Raw genomic sequence first — 16,188 nt, forward strand, 5'->3', positions numbered from 1 at the left:
TGAATATGTATATAACAATAAATCTAGCTCGCTGTCTTTTACTACTACAACCCTTCATGCATCCATGACCCTTTCACCACCGGATTTTATCCTGCGGTATATTAGGCTATGATTGGTTTTAAACTCCAGGGACAAGAAGCAGCCACTTTAAAAGTACTATTTTTATATTAGAGCATTGCCTGTAACCTTCAGATACGTTAGGCATCTCTTCTACAAGGCAGTATACAAATGCAATACATTGCAAATCTCAGTATCTGTCTCAAGAGCTTACAAGAAAGTCAGTCAGTCAGGGAGTAGGAAAACATCATTGTTCTCTTCTTCCAAGCAGGCAGATGAGACATCAAGTCACAGAGGTCTGGGACAGAGTCTGTATTTCGATATAGATATTTATCTCCTATTGTAACAATGGCCCCAGCCTTTGGCATCCAGCACGAACACTTACGGCACTAAACAGTGAAAGATAAGCTATATTAAAAATAAAATCAGTAAGTTACATTTACAGGAGAAAACACAAAGGGCAAGAGGCTTTATAGCTTAGCATCACCTAACAGGAAGAAGAAACCAACGGTCAGAAGGAGGGAAACTGGTAAAGAGATTTTTTTCCCATCCTCAAAGAGTTGCAGCTGATGATGAGAATATACATATGTCATGAACATATAAAATATAGATTTATATGTACAAATATACAATAGGAAATAGTATACAAATACTTACATGTAAAAATATCTTTTTTACTTTCCCCTTTTCATGATTTACAAAAGCATACAAAGTTTCCTATTGGTTAATGTTAAAGTAGTGAGTAAACCCTGTGTGTTGTGTTCCACACGTAATTCTTTCAAGTGTTCACAGTATTGGCTATTACAGTGTTGAATCTCACATTCCAGATGTTAAAATACTCTTAGGACACATTCTAAACTTAAAGCATTCATTTAAATACCGTTTAAATAAAATTCATGGTCATATTACAAATGAATCTGCTGCAGTTGAAAACTTTCTGTGAGAGTAAGCTTGGAAATGCATGTTTCAACTAGAGATGAGTATATTTTAAAATTCTTGAACTGCTTCTTGATGTGTAGATAATACAAAGTGGTGAGTTCTTTCAACTCCATCTGAAGCAATGCAGCTAGGGGAGCTTAGTATTACAAATTATCCTCAGTAGGAAGAAGGACACACAGAGCAATCTGCCGTCAGATCCAGACATGCCATCACTTTCTTCAAATACCCAACGGACAAGAATAAATGACAGGTACCATTGTTTTTGTGGTAAGAATGAATGCACCGTAGCAATCTTTATCAGCAATGTGCTTTATGGATTCATATTAATCCTCACAACTCCCTTGTGAGGTAGATGGTATCATCCCCATTTTTAAAGATGGAGAAGCTGGAAAGATAAATTATGGTGGCTAGAAGGAAATACTGTCAATACTGCCTTTGGATGTTGGAGCAACTCAGAGGCATAACTGGAGAAAATGGAGATGCTCATGTGACAGCCTTACTCTAACCAGCTCGGATACTGACAGCAGGTTAGTTACACCAACAAAAGGTTCAGTGTGGGCTATAAAAGAGAGCCCAGTTCCACACTGCTGGAGCAAAACTGTTGGATAGCACTTTCAAAAAACATAAAACACATCATCCAAGATGGTACAGACTGATCAAGACGGAATGAAGCTGCATTTTAGAAGGTATGAATTAACCCAGAACCTTGAGCAAGTAATATTTTCTGATGAGAGCTGTGTGCAGTTTAAGAACCACGTTTAGCTCATCTCTAATTTTAGCATATACCCAAGCTGCATGTGAAAGTATTGAGATGTTTTTTAACATTTGCTCACTCACAGAAAAGACAACTAGACTTTGGAAGTCCGTATATTTCTTCATATTTCCTTTGTGGGAAATTCCAGCTATTATCACAAGTGAAACTATTTCTGCAGTACTTTTGGAACAGCAATTGAGCCGCAGATATTAATTTTGATTAACTAAGGTGATGGACAAGTTTTAAAGGACAACCAAGTCCCCTGTGTACATCTGCAAACACAGGAAATCTCATCTCTTTTTAACTACTGAAGAAAAATCCAGTTAAAGCATAAAGTGCATTGGATGGAGTAAAACCCTTAGAAATAACAAGCAATGTGTCTGCCTTCCACAGTTTGGTTAACTTTGCTTAACAGCTGAACCATCACCCACTTTGTCTCCTGGTTTTAATTTACTGTTATCCAGGCTGAAAAAAGCCTGCCAGATGTAAGCAAAATTATTGTAAACGGACACAATTTTGTAATATTATGCTATTCAGGGGGAGTTAAGAAAACCAGTATCAAGATACCGTCCAGTTGGGGTGTGTAAATATTATTGTGTGTTTCTTGGCCCACTTAGCAAATACTTTCTTTTCTGTGATAAACCTATGGCCTCCATATGGAGCATTTTCATGCAGAAAGTATTCTTCACACTCATCTCTTCCTGGCTCGTAATAATGGTAGGGAACTTTGCGAAAGCCTTCTGACCTAGGGAAAGAAAAGAGAGACTTAAGAATCATTTCCAAGAACATCATTAATATATACTGCACCTGAATTAACTGAAATCCTTCCCATTTATTGGCACTTCAGCTCCTTCTCTAAGGGCTTTAATTATGGCACAGTTTGTATGAATTGCACTTTAGAAACAGAAGCTAAGTGTACCTCTCAGCATACTGCTGGTGCTGGTATCAGTCTGCAAGAAGCTGAGGGGACAGCTCTTCTGGGTGTTACATATTTACTTTGGCCATGAGGAACTATTAGTCCACAAAGCTCCATTCCTGAAGTGTACTCATTGAGTAGTTCAAAATATTGAAACTGGTCCTTGGACTGGATGAATAAGGTAGTTAGAATCAACGACACTCCAAGTAGGTGATGCAGGCAGAACTGCAGCTTTGAGGAAACCCAACCTTATCTGCTGTCAACAGACTTAAGTGTTATCCACAGCATTAAGTGGTTTTACATCCTGGCAGTGGCAGCTCAGCTGAACTCAGCGAGGACAACTTCAGTTCTGCCACTCCTCATCTCAGGGCACCTAGTGTGTTTTCATAAACAAAGAGCAACATATGTTCATTCCATCTGGATGACTCAGTCAGTGGGATCTGCAAATTCTAAAAAGTCTCTCTCTGCACTTATGATATCCTAATTAAACAGCTGTGACTCAAATGCCTTTTCTGGGAGCTGGTCTACTGGAATGACTGCCACACTGGAGTGATGCAGAATACGAAGTGAGGGTCTGCATGACCTTACTCTAGGAGCTGGGGACCCTCTGCACTGATTATATGCAGGACACGAACCAGCCTAGGTACAGAAAAATAGGCTTAGATTAACATCATTTATTGTTTATGACATTTCCTGCTTTTGTGAATGAGGAATTGTTTCATTTTATATTTGCTGCCTTATACTGTAGGTTCAAGCATTTAACTTGGACTTTTAAAAATAGTGTTTATAGTTATACTTCTGACAATAGAATTAATCCATTGTCACTGTAAGGTCACTAACAGTAGTTGGTTGGAATTTATGTCAGTTTACTGTGATAAAGCCTGCAGGACTTGTTTTATTATCTAATTAGAAACCCCCTACTACTCCAAACAAGCCATATATAAACTAGAAAGTTCAAGTAGGTTGCTCAATGGTGGTAAAATGTAATTTCAGGTAACAATCCAGGGTAATCAGTATCTTTCATTTTCAGGTGCAGTTGGCATACTGAGAACTAGCACATTAGTATTTCTTCTTTAGCAGTAAAGTACATTTCATCAAAATAGCAAGATACTTTATTTCTAGCTAATTCAGAAACTACAGAAGATCTTCAATTAAAAATAGTTCCTTACAACATCTGATATTGGGTTTTGTAAGTGTTTTTATTTTAATCAACAGCAAATGCCATATCAGTACTAAGTATGCTGACAATATAGCCTTACATCAATGCAAAACACTGGGAAATGGCTGCCTGATCCATTTTTTGGGGATTTATGATGTTAAGATCAATTGTGAAATTTTGACAAGACATCAGCATTGTAGATGCATGAAAATAATTTCCTGTGATCTTACTTGCAGTAGGTGTCATTTATCATCCCATAGACGTGAATTCCATAGCAGGCATCCATAGCCAAAATTAAGGTAAACCAACCCGTACTGAGATATGAACCTGACTGGACTCTGTAAAAATACAACATACAGAAAATAAATTGCAATGAGAAATTACCAACACTTTATCAAAGAAATGTAATCTATTACTTGGGACAAAAGACATTAAGCAACTTGACAATCTGTCAAAACTACACAATTATTTTGAATTATTTATAGATACACTCTCATTCTTGCCAGCTTGAGGCCTCCAGCTATTGTCCACAGAAAAAAAAACCTTCAAAGTTAAAATCTGAAGTCAAACAACGCATCTCCCATTAGACAGAAAATTATTTATTTGTACATCCAAAAGATAACAATTACTAGATGTATAACCAAGATGTTATAATCAGAATATAATTGTGTATAATCAATAGATATCAAGATGTTATAATCGCAATATAAACAAGAGAGTAAGGCAAAGCAGACAACGATAACAAAAAGAGAATAAGTGGAAGAGCTTACCCTTCAGGTTGAGCTCACCAGAAGACACCAAGAGAGGTGATCTCCAGAAGAGATCCTTCCCCTCTGGTAGCCAGCTCTTAAATAGGTCCAGGAGAGGTGCAGCCTGGCTCCACCCCTTCCGGCAGCACAGGTGAATTGCCTTCAGCTGTGCTCCTCTGGCTGACTCAAGGCTCACCTCAGGTGATTAATCAGAGGTTCAGGCTGTGACTCAGCAGTTCCCATACACTAGAGCTTGTAAAATAAGATTACGTTCATCAGAAAGCAAACTACTGGCAGAGTTTGAGTTGCATGTATGTGGGTATTCACCATTCTCTTCCACAAGCAGAGCTTTACATCCCCTGCCTGAAAATTTGCACAGAGATTAAAGCTTTAAAGCCATTTTGGTGGAAAGCCAAATGAATATATGGATGATATAATTAAGAAATATACAAGAAAGTTAGGCTAAACAGGTTATCGTGCTAAAGCAGAGTGGATGGAAAGCTCAACCTTGTCCTAGGCTTGCTGAGAAGACTCCAAGAGGAGCAATCTCCAAAAGAGATCCTTCCCCCCTGGCAATCAGCTCTTAAATGGGGTCTAGGAGAGGTGGAGCCAGGCTCCATCCCTTCCAATAGCACAGGTGAATTGCTTTCACCTGTGCCCCCAGGGCTGACTAGTTTCTCACTCAGGTGATCAATCAGATGCTCTGGCCATGATTCAGCAGTTCCCATACAGCTTTACACAACCTTGTGCTATCATTAAGACAACAAAGCAAAGAGAAAGCACAAGACAGCAGTGCCCAAATTGATAACCTTTGCTGAAATAACCAGTTCCATTAAATCAGGCCAAAAGTATTACCTGCATGAGTGAGAACAAATGACACTCAAGGAGTTGACTCACGTATTGGCTATGTAAGCAAATGTGTCAAACAAAACATTGTTAATTACAGACCAAATCTTGTTCACTTTACTCACACAAATGTTACTAATGGTGGACAGGGAGTCAGCAAAACTACACATATAATCTGAGCAAGCAATACATACTGCTTTACTTTGTAAATAAGAACTCAGCACTCAATGTTTACAAGCAGGTTGAAATCCTGCTTTGCACATGTATGGCTTTCAGTTTGTTTGAAATCAATGAAAATCATTATTTTGAAATTATAAATAACTTGTCCAATTTCCAAGAAGTCATAGCCCTAGCTTGAGTTAATAAGTGTGAGAGAACTTGCTATGAGTGAGAGGAGGGGATAATTTAACTTTATGCCATATCTTCCAGCTTTTAGCTCTGGGTACAGCAGGGAGCAGTCTGTTCTCCATCATAAGTTAAAGTAACCTAAGGTTTGCACTCAATTAAGTTTGGCTACAGGAGAACTCCCATGTAGGCCTACGTGCAAATCAGGTTTTCCCAGCAACAATATCTTCTGAAAACATTTTCATCCTGGTGTAGGAATAAAGCCTTCATTTGGAAAAAAAACTGGATAGATAGATAGATAGATAGATAGATAACATAAAGCAACACATCCAGCCTATAAATTCTAGCTTTTCTGTGAGACAGATAAAAGATCTTTGGGGGCTTCTTCCCAATTCAGAGCATGGATGTACCTTGGTAACCTCCGGGTAAATCTGCCAATCAGAAGCTTTTAGCTCAGATTCTCTGTTACTTCCTTGCAGTTTGACAAAATACTAAGAACATGGGTAAAAGTCTACATGTACAAACTTTATAATGACATTTACCTGACACATATGAGACTGAGATTCAAAGTCCTGCCCTGGTGAATGCTTACTATTATGGAAATTAGACTCCAAGAACTTCACATTCCTAAAGAAACTCTAGCTCTTCAAACAGATATTGTTATTTCAGTAAAAAACAACTATCTTAACCCCCACAGAGTTCTTCTTACACAGGAACACTCACACAACTCAAGGCTACATCTTCCATTCCTTGCACATGTCAAGCACTCCTCACAGCTTAGACAGAGTGAACTTCTATTCTTACTCTTTCCAAAAAGTCTTTTCCTTGGGGAACCTCTTCTGTGGAACTGACTTTATTGAGTAAAGGGCCATTCTGGAAGCAAGAAATAAAGGGTTAACAGTGCTGAAAATGGCCAATGGGAATAGAAGGCAGGGTGTTAAATATTCATTTTTCCTTAGATGGAGACCAATTGTAATTACATTTTTTAACTTGACATAGTATAGCCTCAAAACTGTACATTTGTTTGTCTGTTCCTTTAGGATCTCCATTTCTTCAAACAGAATGTTTCTCAAAGAGAATTCCCAACCCATTTCATGTTACTTCAGAGTAGCATCCTGCCATGATAAAAAGCTGCATTGCTTCTAACTTGCTTCCTGCTCTTGCACCAGAACACTACTCTTGAACTTTTAAAGCCATTTAAAATCATAATAATCATTTATAAAACACTATGAAGATCAGGATCCTTCCAATAATGGATATTTATTGGAGAATATTATATTGACAATAACATCTAAAATTTGCTATACTCAGGAGAAAAACAGAATTTTAAAAAAGAATTAATCAATATTTCACGTCCTGTTTTAACATCGTTGAACCTTAGTCCTCTCATCTATATACTACAGTGGCAGAATAAATAAAAACAGGAGAGTGAGTTTCTAGATACCTTCCCTGGGAGATGAAATACATGACAGAATATAGATTATGTGTTTTAAAACAAAGCACTTATATTCCTCTCTTTTTTTTTTTTTTTTTCCTCTGAAGAGACACAGGAATATGAGGGAATACTCTTACGTAGTGGGGACTCTGATGATTTGGTAACACCTTAGAATTCAATCTGTTACTGTAAACGTACTTTCAAAATTCCAGTGAAAGCAATATTAGAAGTGTGAAAACAATTTTAGCTGTCCTTAAAAAGTCATAAATCTTGGAATACCTTTTAAAATATCATCCCATAAAACTGTACTGCAAAGCAGTGTCTCAGCCCTTGCTATTATGCTAACACCATGCATGCAATTTCTTTCTCTACAGGAGAGGTTTTTTTGGCCAGGGCTTTTTGAGTACTATGTGAGAGTTCCTCTTGTTACTGTAATTGCTCTGAAATTTCAAATTTTACTTTTACATTAGAAGTAAAAGAATAGCATACATAGCATCTATGTTACTGCACAAATCTGAAGGTAGAAGAACATTCATCTCCAAATAGGGGAAATAAGAGTTCGCCAAGAGTCATCTGTAGAAGTACAAAAAAAAAAAAAAAAAAAAAAAAGCATAGGCAAATGTACTGTGATATATGTGCATGCAGCAAATCCAGAGTTCTTCCCTATGGCTCCGAGTGACTTTTTCTTATACGGTAAAATTAATGGGGCACCAGATCTAGGCAAGAAATTGTCTCAACAGCTGAAGAGAAACTAACGCACTATTTTTCAAGAAACGCATTTAAAGAAGGATGATTTTGCTTTCAAGAAGTGATTTACAGCTGGGTGCAGTAAGAAAGAAGCAATGCTCACAACAAGTTACTTTGTCGGTTTTTGTTGAAAAGGAAAGTTTACTTTGCATACCTCCTACATTACAAGGATTCTTAAAGAAATGTGTTACTGGGATGTAATTTGTTCTGCTAAATATCATCCAGCATATGCTTAACATTAAACAATTGAAAAGACCAATTAAATCAATTTAATTAAGATGCTTAAAACAAAGTATATGCTTGTCTATCTTGCTCTTATTGAAAGTTTAACTGTTAAACATGTCATTATCTTATCTCATAATATAGAAGTGCCAAGATTACTTGTTATTTGCAAATGGCAAAACGTATAGTTTGCACTTTATCTCTGGTTTCTCACAACATGCTAAGACTTTTCTTCTGTATTTAAGAAGAAAATGGTAAAAATATATCTACAATTATTAGATTTGTCATGTGTGATACAAAAAATTTTAATTAAAAATAATTTTAAGTACAGGCAATTAGACAAAGTTCTTTTGCCTCGGCTTTCTGATATTCTACAAAAAGCATATGAAATGGATATAAAGAAGATGGAGTACAGAATGCCTCATAAAAATACTGCAGACTGAAATTCATCTTGACACCTATAACCATGCTTTGATGTCGGATAAACGAAGGAAAAACTGGTTCTTTCTTTCATCAGAGGAAAATGAAGGTATATTTTTTTAATGCTCAAGTGCATGTGAGTTCAAATTGGGTAAAATTTTTGCTGTCACTTGAGTTCTGATTTTACCATAAGATTCCAGGAGGCTATTTTCTTTATTCGGTTGTCCCAGGCCTTTTATGCGGACAATCAATTCTAGCTCTATGGTTCAGTGGATTGTGATTTCCAGTGAGGAGTTTCATGTTAAAATTTAAAATTGAAAAAAAAAAAAAAAAAAGTTTGTTAAGGTGGAGACAATCAGTAGAAAAGTAATTTCATGTCAATCTGATTCCAGAAAATTATTTAGGAGCTTATTTTTTATTCTTTCCTCGGAGAAACCAAAGAGCACAGAAGGTCAGTAGAGAGTGTTAATTAAGGGGAGAATCTAAGAAATTTCGGACTTCAAGAAGCTATTAAGCTGCAGCCAAAAGTATTAACTAGACAAGTTTTTTCCTCGTTTGAAAATATTGAAGTAAAATGGAATTCAACAATGACAGATTGAAATGACAAGATTCTTCAGGCCAATTAGTTGACAAAAACACATCTTTTCATAAGTGCTGTTTAGAGACTCGGATCCTCAGTTGACCCGCCTACCAAAACTACTGAATCATCAGCAGTTTTACTTATAGCAGCTCGTCAGGCCCTGGATTAGTAAATAAATAAAGGTATTAGTTTAAGCAAAGAGATGTGTAATGCAATCAGTAGAGGCTTAATAGCTTGAGAGGTCCTTCAACACCATAAAAGATTTGTAGAAAATGGTTTAAAACAAATAGAAATATTTTCAGTAACGGAGTCGATGTTTGTTTGAAAGCTGTTCAGGTAGATACGGCCACGGTACTTCTGGATTTCTTCCTGCAGGGCATCAAGATCCCGTTAAATTTCTGGGAGCAGTGCGTGTGCTCTGGCTTTGACTGGCACTGCCACTCAGGGTGAGTGACCCTCAGGAGTGAGGGGCAGAGTGCTTATCCTTCTGTCCTCCCCTGTTGAAGACTTCCAGCTCTCTTTCTCCTAAGGTGACAGTAGGTTTCTGAATAACAGTATGTCCTTACAACTCAAGACAAAGGAAAATAATTATCTACTAGGACAAACCGGTGATCCATTACTCAATCCTATGCAAACCAAATTAACGCTGCCATTGTACTTATCTTGATTGAGATTTCTGTTATTTTTGTTTGTTTGTTTTGTTGGTTTTGTTTCTTTTGTGAAGAAGGAGCTCTGAATGTAACTGCTGAACAGCTCTTCTTTGCTGAATTAAACGTTTGCACTCCCCATGTCAAAGATTTGGTCTTTGTCTTTGCAAGAGTGGATTTGTATCTGTCTGAGGTAACGGACAGAATGCCCCCACCTCAGAAAGAATAGCAATGTTCATTTTCTATGCACCTCTTCTTTGAGAAGAATATATACTTCTCGTGCCAGAACGCTGTTAGAAAGGAAATAAATTTAGGACAGGAGAAGGCTAAGACTCTAAATGCTGAAAAGCATTAGCAATTGCCTAGATTTAATTCTGTTTTCTGTATGACTTGGTGCTTTGTTGCTAATAATTTCATTATATACATTCTGCAGAAAAAATAGCACAAGAAAAGCAATGAGCCAGGCACCAGCACAGAGAATTGATTTCACTTGGTAAAAATGGTTGCTGTTTCTGCATTACAAAGATACCTGTTAGGCAGTCGTTTATCATAATTATTTATTCTTCTGCACGTGTGTGTGTGCACGCATGTGTTTGCTTTGCATTCCTAACGATGCAGGACATCTAATAATAAACAGCCATGCCCCTCAAGCAGTGAGCAGGCTGTCTCACACATTCAAAGGCTCACATGGTGCTTCGGGTCATTCTGAAAAGTGAAACATTTGTATGTGGACAGATGTTTTATTATCCATTGTGTATGGTTTCATGCAAAGCTTAAACAAGTATAATGCATTATGAACAGCACAGACCACATTCCAGATTCAGAGAGTGACTATGCCCAACATGATGTACGTGGGAGTGGAAACGTGATGCCCACCTGCATGCCCAAAGTCTTGGCAGACCATCCTTACATCCTTACAGTGAATCCTGAAAATAAACTGCAGTCAGGTTGCACACTGTCCAACTGATCTACAGAAAATATAGATCTTCTATCTATATTCATGTTATACTGACAGAACATAGAGGAAGAGGGCAAGAGTCCATCTCAGTTGAATTTGCTATGAGTACACATGAAAAGGTGACTCCTGGGTCACAAACCAGCCCAGGAGAATTGAAAAAGAGATGTAAAAATTAATTCCAATGTCAAAATGGCCTTGAAAAAAGACAGAAGGGATGCTGCTGAATTAGAATTAGAATTAGGGAGGAATGTGTTACTGCAACAACTGAAATCCACACAGCATCTGCTTTGGTCAGTGACTTATGCATATAATTCCCATCTTTGTGTTGTGTGTAATATTTTTTTTCTTTCCTCTCTTTCTCTGCTCTACTCAATAAACACATGGAAACCTGGAACCAAGGAGGAAAAGAAAAAATCAGCTTAAAGAAATTGACTTCTGCTGTTCAGGCTTCTGTGTTTTCCTTATTTCTGATTTCTTGACCTGACTTTGATGCATCTCAGCTCAGCTGCGAACTCAAGCAGCAAAAGAAGGAAGTTATTTCACCCAGGCAGAGAGGACTCCTTCAGACACCTGTGCTGCTGAGCTGAAAGGAGAAAAGGACAATTCCTGTTTATCAGTAATAACTATGGAGGTCTAACTTGCTGCAAAGTGCACAGGGAAGGACCTAGACTAATGAACTAGTCTAGAAGCTAGATTAATGTCTTCCTTCCAATATATATGTACCATTTTCAAGCTGATTCTCTTACTGCAAAGCCTGTGCTAGTCTTTTCACATTGAGTGACATTCCCTGTAGAGAACAAGAATTGCTAACTAAATTTCTTACAGCTGTTGAGCTTCTGAAGCCCATACTTACTCTTCAGATACAAATTGTGATGTCGGTGCAGAGCACTTACAGAACAGTAAGCCATACTCTTAGACCCAACAAGATACTATTTTTCTGTACAAACAGACCTCAAATTTCTTTTCTTCTCCACTCTCATTCCTCATCCCACCATTTCCAGAAAAACATATTAACTTGATTTCTTTTGAACACTTGTCTTCATTTCCATTTCATAAGTGGAACATAAGAAACTGTGGTCTGAGGAACAGCTGACGCCATTGCATGTGCTCAAGCTATTAGTAAAAGATGTCTTTTGAAAGTGCCCTGCTTGCAGCTGCCACCTGGGATCAGAAGTCAAGCTGCTCATGCATGATTACCAGTAACCTAAGCTAAGTGTATGGTGCAGAAAGAGAACTTGAATTGCATGGCTCTGCATATCTCCATTAGCACTTGGATTTACTTGACAAGAAAGTAGACGATTAAATAGGAAGGGATCCATCTGTTTGATGTCACTGAAAAATTGATCAGTAATTTTTTCTTTTTTTTTTTTTTAATTATTATACTAATAAGTATCACAACTATACAACTATATTTATAAAGACAGGAAGCTGACAGGAAGCTAAATTCACGTCAGCATATTTGAGAGCCAAGCTGTTGGCATCCTTATATGGTCATTTTTCTCTTTGGAAATCACCTGAGTAAAATTCACTCCACTCTGAACTCATCAGGAAATGTAGCTATTCTGTCCTATGCCAGTTTACAGCTTGCTCTACAGTACAATTAGTTATGCTTGCAGGGACTGAAGCAAATGGGATGTAGTGCCAAATTCCCTTGACAATACTCAATCATGCAAGTTAGTTGTAGCACCGCAGTATCCTCCTGTCCCACTACTCTTCACTTTCCATTCATTTGCTCAAAGCCTTCATTCAAAACAGCTCATCTCTGATAACTGGTGACCTGGGAATTGATGGCTGCAGCCTTGGCACTGGTTTCATGACTTCTGTAGGGCAGCTTTAGTCATTCTTCTCTTCATCAGAAACCCACAGCCAGTTTGGTGTGTGCTGGTTTAGCATTTTCCCATCACACTGAAGGGAGTGGAGAAGGATTTAAATTTTCATTCTTTGTAACTAAAAATGAATCAAACTCAGAAGTATGTCAAGTGGAAATAAAACAACCAGTCCACAACACTGAATTTTTCCTGTATCGACATTTAAATCAACACTTGCTGTCTTGAGTCTGCACATTATTCTCCAGGGAGGATGTAAACTAAACAGAGCTGCAGTTAATCCAGAATCCCTGAAGAGAATTAATTAGGCAGGCTTTCCCACCCTTTTCTTTTGGTAATAAGGGACACTTACTACTCCTAGCTGCATATTTTAGTGAAATCTGTTGTAGGTGAACACAGAAGAAATTTCTCAATAGCTCTTATCTTGTCAAGACAAGAAACCGAAGGGAGTTCCTCTAACCTTGGCTGAAAGCAGCATGCATTTTTCATAAAAACAACTTCTATTAGGTTCTCTATATTGAAAACAAAAAGTAAGAGACAACTTTCTAAAGGTGCACCTTGTAAGTCCGTGACACTGGAATGGGAACACAGGCTATTTATTCCTACAGTGAAAATAAAAGCCAGCACAAGACCGTACCCTAATTCTGTTCATCCAAGTGGGGAAGACACTGCACCCAGTGGTACCTAAGTATTAATTTAACATTCATGCTAAAGTCTCCCCACCAAGTATAGCAGGCAAAATGCAAGACCTTCTACTCCTTTTCCATAGGGACTCCCTACAATACTGTATTACAAAGCCACATTTAATCAGGAACTACAAAGAATGAATTGTGCTCCCTACACTGTCTATTTGTACAAGCCAAAAGATCATTCTAGGTTATGGAACATTAATATTTTTAGCAAAAAATGAAATCTTCAATCCAGACAAATTATTCTGATGTAAAAAAAAAAGGAGTTAAAAATAGAACCTGTGTGGATCTGACTTATAATTCAAATGCAAGAGGCCATAATGTACCTCATCAGTCAAGCTTTGAAGATGAACTGCTAATTAACACAGATGTTACCTTCCCCTTTACTACTGTAACTTTCTCCAGATTAACTTTTTCCTTAACACAGAAAAGGAAAATAGTATTTCTTTTGTCTTTCTTTTCAATGTAAACTTTAATAAAACACACCCATATATAGAAGTATCACACTACTCTTTAGTTATCAATGTTGGGATCTCATTTTATTCTGCTTTCTAACAAACTCACCTCTGTCCAATTACCTAGAAAGAAGCAAATAATCCTAGCCTCTGAGCTACTGAAGCATCTCCTTCCTTCTCCACAGCTCTGTCTGCATAGCAGCTGATTTTCTGACGGGCACCTCTCCACAATGCTCACTGTGATGGAAGATGTAGAGGTCTAATTAAAGGTTCATTTGAAATATAAGGTCCCAAACCCTCACAACATGCAAGATTAGATTTTGTCTCTTCCATTCTCTTCAAGAACCACTGCATTTACGCAATAGGGTTGTCTGGAGACCAGATGCCTGCAGCCATTGAGGTGAGTATTTACCTTCAAAGCAGCATCTTGATGGCAGACAAGACAGATTAGGTAGAACAGACAAAGAACCATGCATTTTTTTCCTCAGACATTTATACTGCAAAAAGTATGACACAGCAAACTATTTAGAGAAGTCAAATAACGCCACAGAGAAGCCTATAGGAAAAGGACCTATAGATCAGGGTAGATTCCCATCTAGTCCACTTTGTTGTTCCCCCAGTATCGAACAGAATATTTTTCCCCCATACTCACTGAATAGACTACAGGAAGGTAACTGAGCAACTGTACAAATGGAAGCTGGGACAAATGCTCTATAGGATTTTTACTGTTTCCCTGCGATTAACTGAAGTAGCAAACTTCTAGTTAGTTTTCTGAGTCTTACCAAATCTAGCTTTTTGATCATATAGGACTAACCACTTAGCCAGCTCACTGTCAGTAAAAGCTAATGCCAAGTTATCAAATATGGTAAAGAGTTTAATTAGCTAGTGACTTGACATTTTCTGTTGAACAAAGTGATGAAGACAGTCACAAAGCCAGATAGTGTCCTCTGCTTTATAAATAAATACTCTGATTACTGCACAGCACAATATACTGCTCTAAGTGACATCCTATCTTTAGTGATTCCTGGTATAAAAAGTTAAGATTCAGATACACTGCCACTGTGCAGGCAAAAAGCTCTTCACAGTGCTGCACACCTGACAGCATACATTATAAGAGGCTGATGCTGTTCTCTGGATATCAAAGCTCAGGACATCAAAGTTTACAGAATTCATATCTAGATGGTTTTCATTACAAACATTAGAAGAAGCTAATTCACTACGACTACAGACTACAGCCCAGTTACACATGAATCCAGACCATATTTATTTGGTATCAAATTGCAAAATTCAAAACTGCCAAAAATTGATTATATAGTTATATTACAGAGAACCTCAGGTAATACTAATAGCTGCATTGCTGGCAGGAATACCAGCTTAAAAATTAACAGTTCAATCACACACAATATAGAGATAGCATCACAATTAGCTTTACAAAACAACATCATTCTTTATGAGTCTTTTTCTTTTCCTCTTCATGCTATTTGCCTGATAAGCCCTTGCCAACAAAGACATTATACTAATTACAATTAGTTATACAAAGTGTGGGACAACTGAAATGATTTATTGATTTTTCCTCACAAAATAAACCTTATTAGGAATTCCAAGTGTACAGGAAGGAGAAGCCCCAGATGGCATGTTTACTCCAACATGTATGAACGTGAACAGGTGTATATAGAGGCACTCAATCCATTTAAAACTTTCATCTTAAAATATTTGCCTGCAAAAATCTGTGTATGGTAGATTCCAAGCAATTAAACAGCGTCTATTGCAACTACTAGATATTTTGTCCTCAGCCTTGACAAGGGAAGGTAAGGTACTTAGGCAAAATATATTTCTTCTTTTTCTTTTTTTTTCTGGTCTGCAAGTCAGCATTATCTGATTAGGTCTACTTCCTACGGCTTGTTCAGTCTCGCTTATCAGACATGCTGGAAAATATTTCCAATAATAAGCCACCAGAAATCTGCCTTCATATCTGGTATCGGGCTACATATAACAGAGATCTTTTCATTTTAGTTTTAAAGTATTGCTCCATTCAACAAGCCGACTGCTGGCTGACACACAATCTAACCTAAAGGCTATGGATCAGCAAGTAAATGCAGAAATTCTATTAGTTTTCAGACCTGAGTTTTACGCCTTTCATTTCAAATGAAATAAAAATCCTACACATGAATAGGTAAAGCACAAAGTAAAGATCCTTTCTTAAAACCATCCATTACTTATTACACGAGAGCGAGGAAGAAAGCAGTTTCTGCATCTTGTAGATACTGTGTTTCTTGTGCTCAGTGACTCTAGCAAGGCTGCTAAATAGCAGACATAAAAGAGATCCATCCTGAAGTAAAATTAAAACCATGAAGAACGTTATATTATGCAATATGAAATCTTGCAGAGGCACAAAGGCAGGCACATGCTTCCTATTAACAAAACCTCTCTAAGCTTGTACAGAT

The 16,188-nt window shown here is 37.5% G+C and overlaps 1 protein-coding gene across 1 annotated transcript in view; it reads right to left on the minus strand.

Moving 5' to 3' along the window:
- Positions 1 to 943: 943 nt before the first annotated feature.
- Positions 944 to 16,188, minus strand: part of ST6GALNAC3 (ST6 N-acetylgalactosaminide alpha-2,6-sialyltransferase 3) — a gene marked incomplete at its 5' end in the record, with an annotated part of 110,589 nt that continues 95,344 nt past the window's right edge. Inside the window, 2 exons of the mRNA XM_042873773.1 lie at positions 944 to 2,495; positions 4,056 to 4,163. Coding sequence (XP_042729707.1) covers positions 2,309 to 2,495; positions 4,056 to 4,163 — 295 coding nt within the window. The remainder of the gene's footprint in view (positions 2,496 to 4,055; positions 4,164 to 16,188) is intronic.

This window comes from Lagopus leucura, unplaced genomic scaffold (assembly GCF_019238085.1).
Source record: "Lagopus leucura isolate 7727_CA_CO unplaced genomic scaffold, USGS_WTPT01 Super-Scaffold_100009, whole genome shotgun sequence".
Classification (NCBI taxonomy): Eukaryota; Metazoa; Chordata; class Aves; order Galliformes; family Phasianidae; genus Lagopus; species Lagopus leucura.